Source organism: Taurulus bubalis, assembly GCF_910589615.1.
Source record: "Taurulus bubalis genome assembly, chromosome: 1".
Classification (NCBI taxonomy): domain Eukaryota; kingdom Metazoa; phylum Chordata; class Actinopteri; order Perciformes; family Cottidae; genus Taurulus; species Taurulus bubalis.
In genome coordinates, this window is record NC_136589.1 from 34,790,872 (window position 1) to 34,811,618 (window position 20,747).

Genomic DNA, 20,747 nt, shown 5'->3' on the forward strand with positions numbered 1-20,747 from the left:
GTGCTGGTGTATTCCTGTGCACATCACCCAAACGTGGATGTGTTGCGAATCCCCCACCCCCAAAAAAATATGAATGAGAGCCAAAGTTGGACGCGCCCGAAATGGCTTCAAGCGCCGCCAACTATTTTAGCAGCGTTTTACGCACGACCAGGCGCGGGACTGCGAGCCAGACAAGGTCGGACTGACTCCTCTTTCCACGATTGCTCCTCATATCCTCCTCCTCCTCCTCCTCCTCGGCAGAAGCAGCTCCCTGCCCACCGCCAGTGCTGCTGGTGAGGTATTCCTGACGTCAGCCGCGCAAAGTCATTCCTATGGCTGCGCTCGGAGACTCCAAGTGCACACGAAGAACTGCACTGACATAACTAGCGGGCCCGATTCTCGCAATTGAAATCTTAACCCAGAAAAGGAAAAAAAAACTATGAACAGAGAGAGAGCCTTTATTTGGTTCCTTACCAAAAACATGTGCAAGGAAAAGCTCTTTAGAGGATCCTGGTTCATTCAGGGGGTTCACGGGGCCCCGCCATTCTGCTGAGGGGCTGCTTTGATGTGGTCCAGCCACCACCCCCTTGTGGATGAGGATCCCATCCTGCAGTACTACATTGATGCACCTGTATACAATTTCCCTGAGCTCTTTTGATTCCCTATCTGGACTCCTCCAGCTGTCCTGCATGTCTCCTTATTCTTTGGGACATGCAAAGCATCCTTTGTTCTGTAAATCTCACCTCCTCAAACATCCAACTCAACTACTAGACTGAAAACCCTCACTCATCCTGAGTTGAGACTTTTTTCATACTGTAGGGAAATGGCTGTGACAAAGCTCATCATCGAGAGCAATTGAAGATGAGACAACGTTACAGTTACAGAAGTATTTATTTATTTTTCTTATCATGTAAGAAAATTAGACAAAGAAACGTTCCACTTCTCACATTTTCTTTCAATGGCACACAAGGTGAAGGTGTTAGGTCTTTTTTTTTGTCAGAAAATAAGTAAAAAGCAAGAAAGAAGAATAAAACGAAAGAGTGCATTATGACTCATGTTCAATACTCATATTAAAGTATCTTGATGATGACACCAAAAAATAAGGGAAACTATAGCGTGGCTGTATGTAAGCAAAGGCTTCATTTGCATAGCTTAAAACAAAACTGCTTCTTATATGGGCTACATGTTCTATCAACAATGTGCTGCTACCTCAAGGTAAAAGACAACTTTGGAAAGCAATAAACGTACGATTAAAAAAAAGCTCTTGAGTGCAGGACAGTATGCCTTTGAACCAATTTCAAATGAGAACATCATCAAAAAACGAGTCATCCATTCTCACTTTCATGACTTGGATTTCTCTAAGGCTTCTTTTTGTCACGCAAAAACCGGAAATTGACAACACACAAAAACAATTGGCATTTTCACACAGAAAAGTGTTAAAGATGAAGCATGAGTTGGTAAACCACACGTGGGTGAAGTTACAATGTTCCGTGGACCGGTCCATCCTCGCATCAGCTTCATCAGTAGTCACGTCTTAAGGCTTAGAACGGGTCCCCAAACGAACGTCAACAGAGCAGCAACATCGGAAAAATGTATCTCGCATAAATGCATCGCACCTACAGACATTGTCTGAACACATTTTGGTATTTTGAAAATTGGTGTATTTAAAAAAGATGTACTGATTGGTTTGCTTTGTATTAAAGTACATTCTCCCCAGTTTGTGGTGGACAGAAAGGAAGACTTGCAAGAGTCAACGCTGTACTTTTTCTCCCTCTGAATGCAAAACATATGGAAATATGAGTGGTTAATACAAGGTGGTTGGTTTTTTTTCCGAGGTGGGAATATATATTGTTATTTAGGAAGCTGCAGAGTCCCGACTGTGCATGAAACGGTGACTGCAGGTCAAAAACCAGAGATAAGTCTCTCTCTACCATTCCGGCGTTTATGTAAAGCAAATCTCTAGCGCCCCCACTAGACCTACGGGGACATGACTCGAACCAGCAAGTCTCGCCCGGCCCTGACTCCGGCCCTGACTCCCACCGCCCGAACAGATTATGGATCCCACTTGGATCTTGACTGGCTTGGGTATCATGTGCACCAGCACACAAAAACTGCATGTAAAAACAATATGCTTCTTTTCACATATTAAATGAAAACAATATATAACTGTATTGAACAGGTGATTCACACGTAAAAAATGTATTTACCTGTGCTGGTCTTCATTTTATTTTATTTGTCTCTGCATCTTTTCATTCCATGGCTTCAACCCATAGTACCCGCTTTCCTTTCTCAGTTAAATAAGATGGGAGGCCGAGAAAATGATTTAGTGAGTTTTCTCCCGAGACTATAAAATCTAATGGCTTTTCTCTCCCCGGGGGGTTTGGCTCAGTCACAGCAAAACACACAAAGCACACACACTCAAAAATATTTCTCCCCATACTGCGTGCAATGTTGGAATATTATAATTGTCTGGAAATGTATTTGCATTAGTAAAATAAAAAACATCACATGCTCTCTCTCTCTCCTCTGATATCATTGCAGAGTACTGCTGTCTTACATCAAGGCTTGGTTCACACAAAGAGCACCAAAACGAAACATCCCACAACATAAAACAAAACACTGCGGGTCACAACTGGTCTCCAACAGAGGTTTTTCATTCAAAAAGTGAGGTGCTTTGCCAGCAAAGACACGTGGTAAGAAAAAGGTAGCGCGGAAGGGCCTTATTTAGTGAAAACTGAAATCAATGCAAGGTGGACCTAGTTTTGTGATACATGAAACCAAATGGCAAAAGCTGATAGTTACTATTCTGGTTTTCCCTATTGCCCCTGGTGGGAAGCAACTTTCAACTGACATTGACACAACCAGTCAGACAGGCTATCTGTTGCTTTTCCTCTCTGTGCAAACCGCCAGCCCCCCAAAAAAACAGCAGTGTGCAAGTGGAGGCCTGACATCTCGTCAGTGGTTCCTAAAGCCTACCTACTTGAGAACGAGGCTGTGGGATGTTTAGTCTGCCCCCATTCTCTTAATGTAAGGCTGCTCACACAAAAAGAAGCAGGTGGACACATGAAACTGAAAAGTCACTGGAATGCTCTGAGAAGGTTGAAAAAAATAAAATCGAAATGACTCAAGTCTGTGGAGAAGTTATGTCACTGGACAATCAAAGAGTAAACATCTGCCACTTTCTTTCCTCCCACCTGTTGATATCAGAAATGCACCAAAAGCGTGGCCTCCCCCACACCTATAGTTGTGCACATGTACAGCTGGAGGAGGGGGTGGGATGGAAGGGGGTGTAGGAGGAGGAGGGGCATTGGGCTGTGACGAAGGTAAGGCTGCAGTTACTCCCTCTTATCAGCTGCTTTCGACTGTTCCCTCTGAATCATGCAGCGGCGCACAATGCTGTCAAAACTGCCCAGGTAGAAGAGGGCGATGGTCCGAAACAGTCCCATGGTCACAATCTGTGCAGAGGCGAGAAGAGATTAGGAATTTGTGAATGGCACAATGTTAAACAGCGTCCTGGCGCGGCACTACTTTGGCCAATGTGTCAATATCATGTGCGTGGCTCTACCTGCTGGAGACCCTCTGTGATGGAGGTGACGGGTGACATTCCACAGGTGAGGGCTGATAGCATGTAACCATCGGGTCCCACGGAGCTGTTGAAGTTCCCCTGCTACGAGAGCAAAGGAAATTACAACACATCATCCATCCACTTAATGCTTACAAAAAAAAAATGCTTAAAAATGCATTTAAAAAAAACTTGGTGGCTTGGTGAAATGAATTTCTTACCACTGCATCCCGAACAATGATTTTGGCCACTTGGTCTGGTTGACAAACTCCAGAGGTTTCAGAGATTAATTTGGTCTCTAGAGGCTAGAAGGGGGAGGAAAAGGCTTTACGTTGGGGGGGATTGGAAGTGAAATTATCATCCTGTTGATTGTGTAAAAGAGATGTTTACCTTTGTCTTGTTTTCCTGAGCCAATCCTGGAGTGTCAGTGTCAGGGGGGTAGGCCACCGTCACGTAGATATTGTATGGCTTCATCTGGAGCACAAGAACAGCAACACTCACTAATCATAATTTGTCAATATTTTACTCTTTTTCTTTTTTTCAAAAGGTATGTATGCCCCCTTTTGACAGATCAGGAATCCTTTAACTAACATTCACACCGGCAAACTCATCACCCCTCAGCAGCCACGTGGTGGAAGAATAAAATTAGCTACATTATTTTAAGTCGACACAGTGAAGGTGATTTGCAATGCAAGCAGAAATCTGTGCAAAATCGCATTCAAGCGCAAGAGTAAAAAAAAAAAGAAGGAAGACAAAACTCACCTCCATCTGCAGTGATTCTGCCAAGCCACGCAGGGCAAACTTGGACGGGGAGTAGGCGGTGTATCCAAACAAGCCGATCTGGCCTGCCTGGGAGGACACGAACATGATGCGGCCCATTCTTCGCTCCTTCATGGTGGTTATGACCGCTCGTGTCGGGTAAACGCTGCCCAGGTAGTTCACTTCCATCAGTTTCTTGTTGGCAGCGAGGACAAAGTTCACACATGTAACAAGGTCGTCCACATTTATCTCGCTGCATATTTATTCCACAACCTCAATGGTGTTGCACAATTTCTCGAATATAGTCCTGCCCAGCTCCCACCAGGGTCCGAAAACTATTCGGCTGCACTCCATAGACTCCCATGCAAGATTAGCACATAACAACCTTGCGTTAGCATTTTAACATTAGCATGTTAACACATCCTCCTTTGGTTTTTCCAATGATTGTAACTGACGGAAGTATTGCTTCTCATAACTCAAGAAAATTGTTTAGGTATCATTCTTATTACAACTTAGAAACATTTGGCCCTACTCAAATACCTTTGTAAAACGTTATCCTTGTTAATCACTCGGTGTAAATATGAGCTGTGAATCGTCTTTTTTTTATTAAAACTGTTTTTACTACCGTTTATAGTAGCTTATTGAATTCTTACATAAACAAGATCATACTCCCAGGTACCTACTTTAAAACGGTCCACGTCTATTTCCTCAAACTTTCCAGAAATGGATATCCCAGCACAGTTCACCAACATATCAACAGGACCCAGCTTCTCCTGAGCCTGCGCGACAGAAGAAAAAAAAGCCACGTCAGTACGTCAACACTGAATTATTTAAGCGATCCAAGATGTTCCACTGTCGTTAAAGAGGGTAACTTTACCTGCTTTATCACACTTTCCACCTGGCTATATTCACTGGAAACATCCACTGATATGCAGAGCACCACCTGAGCAAGGAAATTGTATAGGATCTTACGCAATGTTAGGCAAAATGGCATCAGCTATTACGCACAATGTGAACACGTACACAGTCATGACTAGTAACTCCTACGTGAGGTGCTTTAAACAATATATTTCATTGAAATAAATGCTTAACCCATACCTGTTTGTCATTGATGGCAAATTTCTCCAACTCTTTCTTCGCTTGAAGCAATTTAGCCTGAGGGGAAACATGCATATTTAATCTATTATACAAGTTATTGTATGTGCATACTCTAAATCCTCAGGACATGAACAGCCACATGCAGGTGAATTGTTGAACATCAAATAAAGTAAATGTGGAAGCACATCCTTCCCCTTACGTGGAGCAAATTAACCTTGACAATATATTCTACTGTGTTTGACATCAAACAATTTGTCTGTAACAACAAACAGGTAATGACGAGGCAAGAAAAAAAAGAAAGGGATGGTTGGTTGAATGTGGATTGTGCTGACCTCATCCCGTGCCACCAAAGTGATGAATGCTCCTTGCCTGTAGCACTCAATTGCAATGCATTTCCCAATCCCACTTGAGCCCCCAGTCACCTGCAAAATCAGGGGGTAAAATGATCATACATCACATCTCAAATATTGGGGGTAGCTGATCTGCAACTCATTGGCTGGGGGCACAGGTACACTGGAAATTAAAATATGCTTCCATAATGCAGTTTGGTAAAGTGAGTAACGATGTGCAAGTAAGTTCTGCTATGGTGTTAGTACATCTGCATAATGACATGAAACGGGTTAGCAGTCGATTAGGTCGCGTTATATTTAATCTAACACATTACTAGCTCAAACTAATGTAGTCCAATACAACCAGAGTTATCAAGCAGTTTTCCTTCTGACAGTTTCATAAGAGGTGTGAATTCAATTTAACGGTCAGTTTTGAGACAACCCTCTGTTGCATAACCATGAAGATGACCGGCAACTAAGTTTTAATCACACTGGATATTAAACCTTCACGAAGGTGGGATATAAAACGCAAAGTACATTATGAGAAGTGAGAGAAAACTCAGAAGTTAGCTAGCTCGCGCACCATTGTACCGTTAACGTCACATTAAGGTATGGGGGCGTGTCGCTCTGCATAACTGACAGGTCATTGTCAGTTATATTTATTATATAACAGCCTTTAACAGCCTTACTGACGTTACCAATAGAAATGTGCACTTACCACGACGTGGGCCCCGTTCAGTTTGAGAGGTTTGGGACTGATAAGAGGCGATATCATGTACAACAGCAACACAAATGCAACAATGAAGGCCGCGACCACAAGAAGCATGACAAACGGCAGAAGGAGCCACCAGGAGTTGATGAAAAGCCAATCCGTGATCGTTGAGCTCAGCCCTTCTTCAGAGGACATGGGGGAAATCTGGCAATCGTTAGCTTGTTTGCTAACTAGCAGGCCAGCGTCGGGGGTCCGATAACGGAGATACGAAGCAGGCGACGGCCCTGAAAGGGAGTGGCGAAACACACAGACGTCGTGGGAGGAGTTGTTCCGGGGTTTTGGCAACGAGTCAAAAATGTGCAACGTCCAGGTTAAAGTACCGCGGTGGACATTGACCCCCACCGACAAAAGCTCAGTCTGCGTAAACCAAAACAAATCGACCTGTGCACTGTGAACGATGGCGAAACGTTCGTGCCTGGTACGTGTAGTCTTCGAGCGAGCAGTTCCCGTGGACTCTAAACGCGGATCGAGTGTGCATGAACCACAACTCCCACAATGCAATGCTCCGCTTCCGTCGTATTCGTATGATTTCAGTCAACGCCAGCGCTACACTCAAACGTAGGGTTTACGCCCACTCAACCAGGTAACGTTATGTTATCTCATTTGTATTGTGAAATATTGTAATGAATTAACCTAACGTAAATTCTAACAAAACAGTAAACGGCATTTTGTTGACGTAGCTACAACTTTTATTTACATTATTGAAACAAACACAGAAATCCGTATGCATGAGTGTACTCTTCACAAAGAAAAGGTTCAAGAGTAGGCTATATGTATAGACATTTACAGTAAAATAAGGTGTTCCCCATCAAAACTCAAAAGAAACACATTAGGAGCAAAATAGCACAGTTGTATACAATCTCTAAAAGAGTATTATACATTTCTTACTTGTAGTGACAAAGTACTGGATATAGAAGCAGCATGATCAATTTAGAAATAAACCAATAAAAAATAAATTTGCAGCTTTTCTAGAAGGCACATGGTGCACACTGCCGCACATGGCTATATATAGTTCATGCTTGGAGATGCAGTCCTATATTGTTAACTATACAAGAAGATGATCTCTCAACCTGAGCCATCAGTATCCAACTCTGTCTTGTTTTATCAAAAGTTACGTGACTTTATGTTAACATAAGGCTTATTTTTTTGCAGTTTAGAATATGGATAACCAGCAAAGCCTGTGAATAGTAATGAAAACTATGTACATTAGGTTGTGAAAAAGAAAAACCTATGAGTTGAGTGACAGCAAATTAAAGTTATTGAGTCCTTGAAACATTGTAAAGCAATGCTGGTCTGGCACCATCGGGGATCCACCCTTGTAGCCGTGTTTAATTCCAATGGCAAGAGTAAACAAATACAATTGTCCGATGTTAGGGAACTGGAGAAACAATACAAAAAATGGGGTCGAATGTAGCTCTCATCCTGAGTAACTCTTAAACATCCACCACCTCAAGACAAAAACGACATGTCCACCACAACAAATCCAATGAACTCATGGCCCGCTTCACTCCCCCATCCCAAGATTTATACGATCCACAAAGTACAGTTTACACTATAAAATGCTTGTTTTCTATATAAAATAGAGAATACATTAGGTGGCATTCGTTAGTCTAGTGAGACGTATTCTGATTGGAAAATAAGGACACAAGCGCTAGTCCTATCTTAAAATAAATTATCCTGATTTTAATAGCCTTATTTGCAATAATTGTCGTGTATGTCTGCTGTTAGTTTCCCTAAGTTGCTCGGGCTTTCTGCTCACCAATACCTTTAGTTTTTAGTGCTTAGTCAACCAACCTTCTAGGTTATGTCGTATTTAATATTTCATCAGGTCAGCTGCAGATGGGATGTCTTTAATGTTCTTTGGACAATGGTTAATATCAAATAAAACAATGTCCTTCCACCCATTGTGTGGTTATCAAATTGGCAAAACAGCACAAGCGTAATCTTGTCCACTTATGATAAACCACGAAGCCTGGTGTATGGGTATGACGAGAGAGAGCGAAAGAAAGAAAGAGAGAGAAAGAAAGAGAGAGAGAGAGAACTGGGACAAGGATAGTAAAGAGAGAGAATCAGAAATCCTTTGCTTTGGCTCGGCTCAAGCATCCCAGCTAGCCTTCCTGTCCAAAGTCCTCTGTGAATTTTTTCAGTTTGTCCAGATCTTGATCATTGACTGTTGGCTTCGTGCTGGCCTGAGACCTCACCATGTCAGACTGAAAAGACGAACAAAATGTTATAGAATATTACAGTGAGAACTCAAATATGCAATTATATCACCATCTCGTATTTTGACATCCTTACCATGGACACGATGGGTTCCAATAGCTTCTCCCCAGGTACATCCATCCATGACATCTCAATCGCGTTGGGATCGCCAGGTGAGCAAGGAGTCAAGAGGTCATCTACAATAAGGTTGGCGTCAGTTCTTGATTCCCCTCGTACCTTATTTAAAATTACAATATATGAAAGGAAATTAGTCGACTGCACAATGTTAGACTGAATCATGAAGCAGACCGATATGTTAATAGACATACCCGTTTGAAGTGGGTGGCGGACTGGACCTTTCGAACTGGCTGCATTAGAGCGTCTCTGACAATGACGCTGATGTCTGCTCCCGAGTATCCTTCTGTCTTCTTGCCCAGAGTGACAAAGTCGGTGTCGGTGAGACAGTTGGGAGTCGTGCCAAGATGGAGCTTGAACATGAAGGAGCGGGCGTGCTCTTCGGGCAGCGGGATGTAGATCCTCTTCTCAAATCTGAGAGGTTTATCGGCGTACAGTCAGCAAAGATGAACAAAAACGTGGTTACGAACAACTTTCACAGTGACAACAATTACCTTCTTCTGATGGCGGAGTCCAGGGTCCATGGGATATTTGTTGCACCAAGTACCAGCACTCCCTCATTGTTGTTCCCCACGCCTGCAAAAGAAAACAGTCAGGATAAGTGTACACACACTTCAAATATTTATCTAATTCAAACAATGATATTCTCTACTTTAGCCGACACATTTAAGTGCAAGTTACAACATTATTATCACATTGAGGATATTTCAAAGCTGCTTATTAGGAGTTTCCCAGAGTTCTATTGCAGATGAGTGCCACCTCACATGAATCCAAAAACCACCTCCACATCCATCGTAAAAATCAATAAAATGCTATGGTATTCAATAATAATTTTAATCTAGGGAAAAGAGCACAAGTGTAGCACATATTTAATGAGTTTGGCCACATTTTTAGGTCGCCGACTGCCCACTAAATTGATCGTGAGATGAGATGCGTCAGGATCAGGATGGCTAGTTCCTGGGGGAAGCCCCGTTATTGAAACTACTCCAAACTAAATTGAGGAACATTTAACATGGAGCACTGAGGGATTGCATTTCATTGAATTAATCACAGCATTCAGTAGTTAAAAACAACGGTTTCGGCTCATCAAACTTACCCTGCATCTGAACCAGGAACTCTGTCTTGATACGGCGAGCGGCCTCACTCTCGTTCTCACTTCTTGAGCCACACAGGGAGTCTATCTCATCAATGAAGATGATAGAGGGCTGGTGCTCCCTTGCCAGGGTAAAAAGATTCTTCACCAACCTAAGAAGTTTGAGAAAGTTAAAGAAATGAAATAGAAACATGCATGCTGCTGGCTGCAGTATATTTTTACGCTCAACTCGTGCTTTTGTGGATTACTGTTAACAGGACTTACTTTTCGCTCTCTCCCAGCCATTTGGATACAAGGTCAGACGAAGAGATGGAGAAGAAGGTGGAGTTGTTTGCCTCTGTGGCAACCGCTTTAGCCAGATAGGACTTTCCCGTGCCTGGAGGTCCAAAGAGCAAGATCCCTCTCCATGGAGTTCTCTTTCCTGTCAGTCAAGCGAAACAGCAATTTAGGCTACATTAGTGTCAACAAAAACAATCAACAGCACTCTGGCTGTCTTCTGTAATTTAAGAGCACAGCAATGTGGAAGCCTTCCTCTTATAGAAGATGTCATACCTGTGAAAAGGTGGGGGAATTTGATAGGAAGAATAACTGCTTCTTTCAATGCTTCCTTTGCTCCCTCTAAACCAGCAACATCACTCCATTTGATGTTTGGTTTCTCCATAACAATTGCACCTGTAAAAAAACAACACTCCATTTCTGAGAAGTCCAAGTAATACATGAATTATGACAGACGGCATGTAACAACTCCCCAAGACATCAACAAATATTAGGAGAATTCAGTTCACATTCAAAACCAAATCAAGCCTGCAGAAGGCCCAATAGTCCTCAAGGGGAATATTACAAACCTGAAAGTTGATTTTGGAACTTTTTTTTCTCGGGATCATCACCCTCATCGCTTTCATTCCTGGAAACAAACATATAATTATGAAAATATTATAATGAATGTATAATTTTGTCTCCATATCCAGTACAACATAATTTGCATTGCTTTTCCATCCAGGTCTGAATGGCATCAGACCTGCCCCACCCACAAACACACCCTTTGTCATCAGAATGTGACTCCTTGACAGGCTTAGCAGGAGGGGCGCTTTCTTTCTTCTTTAGATACTCCTTCAACTTCTCTGCCCTGTCCAAGTATTCAGCACATTTGGCCCGGATGCTGTGTTTAGCTTTGTCACTCTGGGCTTCATCTGTCAGGAACAAGGAACACATGATCAAGTTCCAAAATATTTCAGATTTGAGTATTTGTTTCTTAGAGACATTTCACCGTTAGTGTACTTTGATTGCTATATGACGCTACAGCTCTAGAAACAAGAAATCACATCTAACCATTTAAAGAAGCCATTTTCTCATCGTTCTTGCCATCATCACTGCTATGAAAGTGTACAAAATAGTGTGCATGTCATGTTGAGGGATATGACGCCACTCTAATGAGGTATGTTTAAAATGGAACATTAGCAGATTGTGATTCCCATTGTGGTTAAACAGCTGTGATTATCAGACTGTGTGGACATGGTACACATAATGCCAATGTTTTGTTGCATGCCTTACATTTCACCACATGGAGAAAGTACTGAACAGCTGCCTGGTAAAGACGCAGAGCCTCCTCGTATTTCTGAGCTTTATCCTCTTGAGCCGCCTTGCTGGCAAGATCAATGGCTTTCTAAAAACAAACAAAAAACAGACACAGAACAATGTTAGTCATATTAGCATGTGTGGATTCTACTGGTGATTAAGAAAACAGACAGCTGTGGGAGGTGAATGACAATGTGTTTGAATTTTAAAAAGTACCAGGACAACATCAACCAACCAAAACAAACCTCCAAATATTGACACAAATGTAAGCGGGAAACGTATTTAAAGAGCTAAATAAGACAAAGGCGAAAAAGGTCAGTCGTAAGCAACCGTCGTGTATAACGTTACAGTATAGTGACCGTAACCTACTAACGCTAGCTATAGGTGGAGATCAGATTGAACCGAACACCTGTCCTGCGTGGTGTCACTACGCACACAGAGTTAGGAGTAACTGAACCGGAACGAGAATGCACTTTCTTTCACTTCCTTTTGCTGATCGTCGCAGCAATATGTACCTTTAACACAAAGTGTACTTGTGTCACGACCTGTACAGAATATGACCTCAACGGGTTTGCTTTGCATTTGAAGTGGACGTCTTTCCAGAGGCCAAATAAAACCAGTTTGCTCATGTTAGCTAGCAACGATAATCCCGTTAGCTAGCTAGCTTGGTGTATTTTTCTTCAATACAGGCTAACGGTGTAATACGGATATTGCCACAACCTCATATAACGTTATTTTAACAAATATACAATTGAGCCTTTACAGCATGCACAGGCCACGATGTCACCTCTCGGTAGTCTTTGTTGTTCACAAGTCAGCGTAACTAACGAATTGATGCACGTTAGCTAGCCGTGCTAACTAGCAGCTAATGTTACAAACGTCACACCATACTACAGACGGAAGCTTTAGTTTATACCAAACACCTCCTAACGAAACAAGGCCAGACGTCGGTTGTCACAAACTACAATACGTATTGCTTTGTTTAGTCCAATATGTGAACAACTTCGTTAGCTTCTTTAGCGTTCAGCGTTAGAGCCAGCCCCGGGTAGGTTCTTAACTTACCTGTAAATTATTGTTGGTAGCCATAACGGCTGATCACTTGTCCAATAATCGAAACGAATGTAACGCCGCCGTGAGGAAACTACGTTTAAACACTCTGCTTTGGAATGAAACCATACAAGTGGACTGTTATATCGACGGTCGAGTTTTTTATGAAGCTTGTTTTCGTTTCGCGAGATCGCCCCGGAGTCAGATCGAGGAGGAAACTTCCGCATTGAAAAGTCGATACTCGCGTGCACGGAATGTGATGACGTCAACGCGTAGTCAGTTCAGAGTACATCAGCCTGCCCTACTGCTTACATTTACAACGTTTGGATATGGGATCATTAAGGACTACATTTCCCAACGTGTGTTTCAACTCTGTTACTCTAGTCTTATTTTTCAATTTTCTTTGAAAGATTTTTCTTTTTTCTTTTACTCAAGCACGGTTACGAAGAATAAGTATGAGGTATACTTTACTTGCATGTTTTCCTTGTTCAGCTCCATCTTCAGCAGCTGCAACATTAAAGTGATGCGCACATTAATGCATGTATACTTATAATCCAGTTTTAACATGATTCTGAAATGGGCCATTCAGCATAATGAGCTATAATTATATTATAATATATTTAATTTAGGTAACAACCTTTTTATTCTCTTGGTACCCCTGTAATTCTTCCACCCTGTCCAGGTACTGTTTACATTGATCTCGGATCTTCTGGTTGCCATCTTTACCCTGGGGTTCACCTGATGGGGAGTAGAACATTTATTTAATAACATTCTGTAATGTTATTGATTTATCTATCGTAACAAGTAACACACAAACAAAACACATTAATAGCTGAGTAATTTTGAGCAATGAAAGTGATACACACTTTTGTGCAGACTGTTAGGATGACCTGAAAGGTCTCATTATGTGATAGTGGATGCATTTTGATTCCTGATGTAGCAACGCACGTTTTGTAATGTGCAGAAAGTACTTGACAGCATGTTGGTAGGAGCGGATGGCCTCCTCATAGTTCCCAGCCTGGTCTTCCACTGAGGCCTTCTGTGCTACGGCAATAGCTTTCTGAAAGAGCAGGAATATTTCAGATACTATATTATCTTGAGATTCTTCAGAAATCACTTCATGACACATATTGGCGTCCTTTAAACTGCATTAACGTACTTCACCCTAAACAAAAGTAACACAGTAACCCACAGTGTTGCTGTTGTTACACTAATGGCAGTTAGTACCATATATATAGTTATTATATTATTAAAAAATCATAATAACTTCAAAAAATGCTCTGGAGCTAGTGCTGTAATGATAAATTGACTGATTGAGTAGTTGATTAACACAAAATGCATTTATTCCACATTTCAGTAAAGAATTTTGTAATAAACATTATTTACAGGTGTTCTGACACTGTAGAGGGCCCTGGAACCGATTAACCAAAGTTAAATTAAGTTGTTTGCCGTGTCATTAATGACGCATGTGCTTTTAGTTTTATGAAATGTCCAAATCTCTATTGTGTATAAAGTCTCGCCCATATTATAATTAATGGACATTATTAGTCATAGTAGATAATCAATCAATTAAGAAATACGTGATACATTGTAGAGTTAGTTCAACTCAGCCATTGAAAATAATTGTTGTGACCAAATCATTTTAGGATCCATATTGCTGCTGAAACGTTTTTCATTGTACAACTATGGCTACCCAACGTGTTATGGTGTGTTTGCGTGTTAAAACAAAGTAAGAGAACACAGCACCTGCCTTTGCACATTGAGCCTCATGACTCCAATGAAAATTACTTGTTTATACTATGCGAATCCCACCGAGAACACCTGCTATTTTGACCAATAGAAAAGAACACTGTATATCTGATATCTAAAAAAACAAAACAATCAGATCAGATAGAGCTTTGTGTTTGTTCACTGCGTAAAAACATGTAATGACTAATCTCGCAGACTGCCTTTACAACCTGCGAACTTGATGTGAATCCCTATATTTTTTGGTTAATGATAGGAGTTTGGTCCGCTCTTGGAGACATCAACAAACATTAACACAAACGGTCCTGCATTCAAACGACGGACTGCGTATTCTGTGAGTTTCATCCAACACCTGTTTCAATAAAGCGCACAATGGACCGAATCCAAAGGAAGCGTTTGTCAAACTGAAACCCGTCAGATCACACACAGGGAATAGACTCGGTGTTGGTCCATACACTTCCCTCCATCGATTAACCGGGAGCTCCCAGGCTCAAAGTAATGTATTCATCCTACCTGTAGAGTTGTTGGCTCCATTGTGGAGTACCCCCAAAGAAATCAAACTCAGCAGATTTAACGCGTGTTGCCCGCCAGTCTTGTTTCGTTTACCCAGCCGTATGTATGTCACCGCACAATAAGTTCCTGTTTATCACTCCCTCAGCAATGACACTGCGTTTAAGAAAGCAGCCCAGTCCAAAGGAATGGCAGCGATGCTGGTTTAACCCTCCTGCCAGTGAGTCACGTTACAAAGTTACAAGTTACAAACACAGCACAAGTTGTTGAGCCTGTATTAATGACCCAAATAAAACAGCTGTTTCAGAAACACGTAATTATCAGCTTTCACTGAGAATCTTTTTTTGTTTGTTGTTGAAATAACCCAAAACAACACTATGCATGCAGTAAGACAGAAATGAGTCGTTTTAGGTGTAAGACAATATAGTGGCTCTTCTTTCAAGAGGCCAAGTGACGCGTAAAACCGGATACTTCAGGAGGCGTGTGCGTGATACTAAAATCCACTTCACCAACGATTATCGTGTAATGACTGCTTTGTCCACTAGATGTCGCCCCGAGATCACTGTAGAATATCCACGACGTGAAGAACCTGTAAACCCACTCACTAGTGGGCTACTTCCCAGGTTTTGGAGCTCATCTGATCCTGTTTTAAGATGTGATAGTGTACTTTCATATTCAAAATAAAATAATATAATTAAGATATTACGAAACAACATATTCTACTTTATGTCTATGGAAGCCTTCTGAACCATCCTCCATATTTTTCATTGGGCTGGATAATTTAATTTCATAATCAAACGCAAACCTTTTTTTTGGGGGGGGGGGGGGGTAACTGGCACAAGTGTCAGTCAGTTCCAATCGCCTTTGAATTTGTATACATAATATTTCTCATGCTTGCTTATAATACAGTGTCTATTTTAAATGGCACGCAGCAACAGTGTCCAAGCGATTCCGAAATTAAAAGGTTAAACATAAGTTGTCTTCAAATATCTGCGTATGCACATACAATAAGTAGTTGTAGTTAAGAGAGATTTCCCATGTTAAAAGAAAATAAAAGCGCCAAAAGACGCGCAGCTGGGAAACACAGTGTCTGCCGTGATAGGAGACCTTTGGCCCCGGCACTCGGTAGACCAGCATCGAGCTCGAACCACCGACAGCCTGACACCCGATAGCTCCAGTGTGGCGCACGGTTTGGGTTGGGAAGACGGGGAGCGGGCGTCGTTAGCTTGGAAGCATGCGGCAGAGAGATAGCACACCTTCAACAGCAGGAGACCCACTTGAAGCTTCGTCATTAGCGGACGTGTAGTCCCACTGAAAGAGCCTCGCGCGTATCTCGCGCAGCTCCTTGGGCGCATTTCATGGAGATCTATAGATGACAAGACCTGCACGCTGCGGGTTGCTCTCGGCATCTACAGGGATCTCTTCTGTGGAACATGGCGAGAGGGATGAGAGGAGCTCATCTTCTCGCGGTACTTTTTACCTTTTCCGTCACACTCTTCAGGGACACAGATGGACAAGAAACTTCTAATGGATTGAGAGGTTTTAGTTTGAATCCCCCGTATTTCAACCTCGCCGATGTGTCTCGTATCTCCGCCACAGCAACCTGCGGCCAGGATGAGGCTGGGACACCGAAATATGAATTATCCTGTAAGCTTGTTGGAGGACCGAACAACGGACCTCCTACACACAATATACAGGTAAGAAAAAAGCTGGATGCGATCTCACCAAAAAGCTTTCGGTCTGCGCGTAAAAGAGAATAGCCACAACATGCAGACACTGCACTGGGGAATTACATTGTGGCTGGATACACAGTGAACAGTATGTAGCTGTTTTTTATATAGTTCATTCCCTAAGTTTGCGTCTTTTTTTAAAGCTCTGACAATTTATGTCGGAGATAGCCAAGTTGTACAGCTCCCAGAGATAGTTCTACACCATAGTTAAGTTTGCTCAAGGAAATTTACTATGAAAAGTGTTCTGTCCCCTCAGGAGTTCCTCTGAAAGGCCCTGCATTACAGCAGTTTGGCATGGACAAGTCTAAACTTAAGATTAGCCTGTGGTTGCAATATTTTTCATATTTGCATTAGGTTAGTTATTTGCCAGTACCTGCCCCCATTATATATCATGCATGTGGTTTTCTGGAATTATTTGGGTGTGCATGTCTCTGAACACCAACAATTTGACACCATTTAGGGTCAGTTCTGTGACTACTGCAACTCCGCTGACCCCAACAAAGCCCACCCGGTGACCAACGCCATCGATGGGACGGAGCGGTGGTGGCAGAGCCCTCCTCTCTCCAGGGGAGTGAGCTACAACGAGGTGAACATTACCCTGGACCTTGGGCAGGTGAGTTCATCATACCTTACTATGCTATGAACCGCTGTTTCCCTGCTGCAGGCTGCAGTGTGACTGATGAACACTGTGCCGACAGTAAAGTTACAGCACCTTTCAGAGGGATGGGAAGGAAAGTTCGCTGATGAGTGATGCCAATTGTGCTGTGCAGTGGCAATATTTGTTTGCACTATGTTCTTCTGCAGTGCTGTGTTTTGATGCTGCTGCTCATTTGTTTTGCATCTGCTGGTTGAGACAGTTGTCTGACTCATGGTGTTTCACTCAAAAATACATTCCACCAGGAGCTACACGATTATGTTTTTAGTTTGAGCTTCATCTCCTCAGCCAGCAGTGGTCATGTGAATAATGTCCCGCAGCTGGATGCTTGCTAGGAATCAGATTCACACCCCTGTGGCCGACTTATACGCTTCCATCATGACCCGTGTCTGGAAGGAGCTTGGTTTGCCATACAATATTGCATCTCACGCTCAATTATCTAGTGAGAGGATAGAGAGGAATTTCCTTTTCTGGATTTGGGATCAGACGGATGTGAAATCCGATACGAAGAGTGCAGGTGCAGGCCTGGACCTCTTTGTAAGGAGGACCAGCTCTGGAGTAGATTTTAAAAAGAGAGCAACAAAAGAGCTCCTCTTCACACGTGTTGCATCTTTGACTCCCAGTGGCCGCTGTGTCAGACAAAGGGTGTTGGCTTTTGTACCTCTATTTTTAGGCAGACTGAGCTGAGCAAAGATCCGACACGGCTAAAGATAGTCCACACTTACAAGAGGATGGACACACGCAGGGCCTGTATGGATGTCTTTCTAATACGTGGTAATGCTCAGTTTATTTGGGAGCCGGGGAAGTAGCTTTATTGTATTAATGTGTGCTAAAAAAAGCGTGGCTAGATCTCTGATGGTGACTACCAACCGCACAACAACCTGCCCTCCCTCGCTGCAACAGATTTATGATTTACTAATGAGAACTTTATCAGTTGGCAGCTTCACAACCTCTTTTGTATCAAATCAACAAAGTCAAGCACTCAAGTGCATTCAAGCACTCTATAACTTTAGTAACACTCAAATGGAACTTACTTATAGCACTTTGTAGTTTGGCCTTCTTGAGGAAATTGTACTTTCTTGATTCTTGTTGTTCTAAGTTTGTACTCATGGTTGAATGCTCTTATTGGATAAAAGCGTCAGCGAAATGAAGTGTAATGTAATGTAATAAATGGATGAAACAAACCTTGAAATGAGAGAAAAGAACTACAGGTTTCGACTGGAACATCTTTCAATTATTAAGATTGCTAGTATCTGAAATAGGTTATGATTTGCAATTGAAAAGAGATTTTTTTCTTCTTCAGGCATATCCCTGAGTTTAATTAAGTGTTTTATTTCGCCCCACACATGTAATCTCATGCATTAGAGCTGTCATGTTGTTTGACTACCCATTTGAAGCTTTGTTAGCTTTGTTGATTTTTCTTTCTAGCCACAGGATAAATTATGTTTTCAATAAACTATGTGGGCTCGACCCAGCTGAATGGGTTCTGCGGTTTCTTTCAACACCAACGCAGGTGGCTGTTCTTCTGTTTTCTATATGGCTCTTAGCAGATGTCTTAGATAACAGCACAGTTGATGTTAAAACGGTGAGGTTCAAAGAGAGAGGCCTTTTTGACAGAGCCGTTTCCGGTTTTACTGTATAGAGGATTGTTTGAAGCAAGGTCTGCAAAGTTAAAGCTTACTTATTCTGACTAGAAGTGAACTCAGTAGTTTGTAAACAGGATTTGCACCAAAACTGGTTATAAAATATATGCTCTCTTAGAAAAAAAACTGAGAAAAACCCCGTATTAACTGTTTAGCCATACTAGTAGGTCTGGGGATGACCATGTCAGTCTGTCAGTCGGTTGGTCTACCGCTTTCGTGCAGACTTAAATATCTCTCAAACTGTCAGATGAATTGCCAGGAAATTCTGTACGAACAGACATTCATGGTGCCCAGAGGAAGAATTATACTGACTCTGGTTATCCCCTGACTTTACTTTTAGCGCCACCATGAGGTTGACATTTTTTTGTTTTAGGTAAATGTTTCGACATCTATCGGAAGCATTGCCATGCCCCTCAGGATTAATTGTAACTTTGTGGACTTTGCTGATCCCCTGACTGACTAAATACTTAGATTTTTTACTAAAAACTAATGACATTCCCAACCACTTTGTATTCATGACAAGTGGCAATTATTAACACGCTAATCCACTAAACTGAGAGGATGAACACGGTGAACCGTACACTCTGTATTCGTCAGCACGCTTGGATTGTTATTGTGAGTATGTTAGCATGCTGGCGTTAGCATTTACCTGAAAGAACCGCTGCCTAAGTACAGCCTCACAGAGCAGCCTGCAAAGGCTGTAGACTTAGTCTTGTTTTCATCCAAGCTACTTATCTTCAAATCTTGGTGCAACTTTCAATAACCGGCCCAAAGGCTGAGTGCTTCTAGATAAATGATCACTCTCTAAATCTCCTCTTGATAAGCCATATAAGCTTTATGTCTTTGGTTAACTGCTCCCGGTTTTTGTGACTTCTTGGCTTGTGACCTGTGAACCGTGACCTGTGTCCAATCCTACCCTGAGTCCGGAAATGACCTCGGTAATCTTCAATTGGCTTCTGTGGAGACAAAGATGGTATTAGGCATAAATGGCTTGTTTACTTCTCGAGGAATTGGTCCAAAATCCGTGCTTTTGAAGTAAGAAGATATGTATGAGAGCACAGATCATATCTCAATTGATTTTGACTGTAATCACTTGCCTCAAACATGTTTACCGTGTAGCAACACCATTTTGTTTTGCCAAAAGGTCAAGAACTAGTAAAACATTTCTTTTCCATCCCATACTCCAGCCAAAATACTGGCTACTCTTCCAGGAACTTTTGCCCCTGTTAAACTATTTACAGCAACAGTAGGCAAGCCATTGTTCTGGTCAACATTTACACCACATATCAGACGGCCAGTCACTCCTTTTTTCTGGGGAATGTATTTTAGGAGCCCTGACCACATGTGCTTATCTGCGTGAGCGAGCCCAGAGTAGACCATGTGAGGCAAACATACCAGGGCTTACTACTGCCTGTCTCCCATCTGATGAGACTGAGCTGCTTTTGATTGGTCGGCGTCAGACACTGAAGTTCTGATTAGTTGCTGGATTGATGTTCCATTGATGTGAAGGCTGTGGATTATTTCTGTAGGCGACATGTGTTTATTGCGCTGATGATGTTGTAGTGTGTTGTGGCTTTATTGTACTGATTTATTGCAGAATGTCTTGTTGTTGAGTTGAGTTATACCTTATTTGCTCGGCAGGCTAGGATTTGGACACTTTGTTAGGGGACATACGGGAGTATGTGCAAGAAAATCTGATTCAGTTTAGTGCATTGGCCTCGGCACTGCTTATAGTTCTGCAATCGTCAAGAGGCAAAGCTGCCAAGAACTCAATTTTAGAGACATTCCCCTGGAACCTAATCCCCTCTCTCAGGGGTCCACCTCCCACTGAAGTTGGTTTGAATGTTTTATTTGCAGCCGTCGCCCCCTTTTGTGTTCGAATCCTTCCAGGCGGTATTGTGTGACATCCTTT

At 42.2% G+C, this 20,747-nt stretch overlaps 3 protein-coding genes across 4 annotated transcripts in view; 1 reads left to right on the forward strand and 2 right to left on the reverse strand.

Annotated features, from left to right (window-relative positions):
• Positions 1-918: 918 nt before the first annotated feature.
• kdsr (3-ketodihydrosphingosine reductase) lies at positions 919-6,634 on the reverse strand (the record flags this gene model as incomplete). The annotated part of the gene is made up of 10 exons (XM_079219279.1): positions 919-3,434; positions 3,545-3,646; positions 3,763-3,846; positions 3,932-4,015; positions 4,304-4,495; positions 4,984-5,079; positions 5,178-5,243; positions 5,399-5,455; positions 5,731-5,820; positions 6,446-6,634. The coding sequence occupies 10 exons, from the start codon at positions 6,632-6,634 to the stop codon at positions 3,315-3,317; spliced, it is 1,080 nt and encodes a 359-aa protein (XP_079075405.1). The 3' UTR covers positions 919-3,314.
• A 537-nt stretch (positions 6,635-7,171) lies between these two features.
• Positions 7,172-14,945, reverse strand: vps4b (vacuolar protein sorting 4 homolog B). Of its 2 annotated transcripts, XM_079223937.1 has the most exons (13): positions 14,811-14,945; positions 13,500-13,611; positions 13,189-13,289; positions 11,481-11,592; positions 10,969-11,119; positions 10,775-10,833; positions 10,482-10,601; positions 10,194-10,350; positions 9,933-10,081; positions 9,331-9,412; positions 9,031-9,250; positions 8,798-8,938; positions 7,172-8,709 (listed from the first exon to the last, which is right to left on the reverse strand). In XM_079223937.1, exons 1-13 carry the CDS (start codon positions 14,829-14,831, stop codon positions 8,608-8,610), a joined length of 1,527 nt encoding a protein of 508 aa, XP_079080063.1. In that variant the 5' UTR covers positions 14,832-14,945; the 3' UTR covers positions 7,172-8,607. The 2 variants fall into 2 exon arrangements, with proteins under 2 accessions (XP_079080063.1, XP_079080062.1); XM_079223936.1 differs by lacking the exons at positions 13,189-13,289; positions 13,500-13,611; positions 14,811-14,945 and adding an exon at positions 12,567-12,715.
• A 1,295-nt stretch (positions 14,946-16,240) lies between these two features.
• LOC306744179 (laminin subunit alpha-3-like) overlaps positions 16,241-20,747 on the forward strand; it is a gene marked incomplete at both ends in the record, with an annotated part of 51,424 nt that continues 46,917 nt past the window's right edge. The window contains 2 exons of the mRNA XM_079226765.1: positions 16,241-16,504; positions 16,998-17,150. Of these exons, the coding sequence (XP_079082891.1) occupies positions 16,241-16,504; positions 16,998-17,150 (417 nt within the window). The remainder of the gene's footprint in view (positions 16,505-16,997; positions 17,151-20,747) is intronic.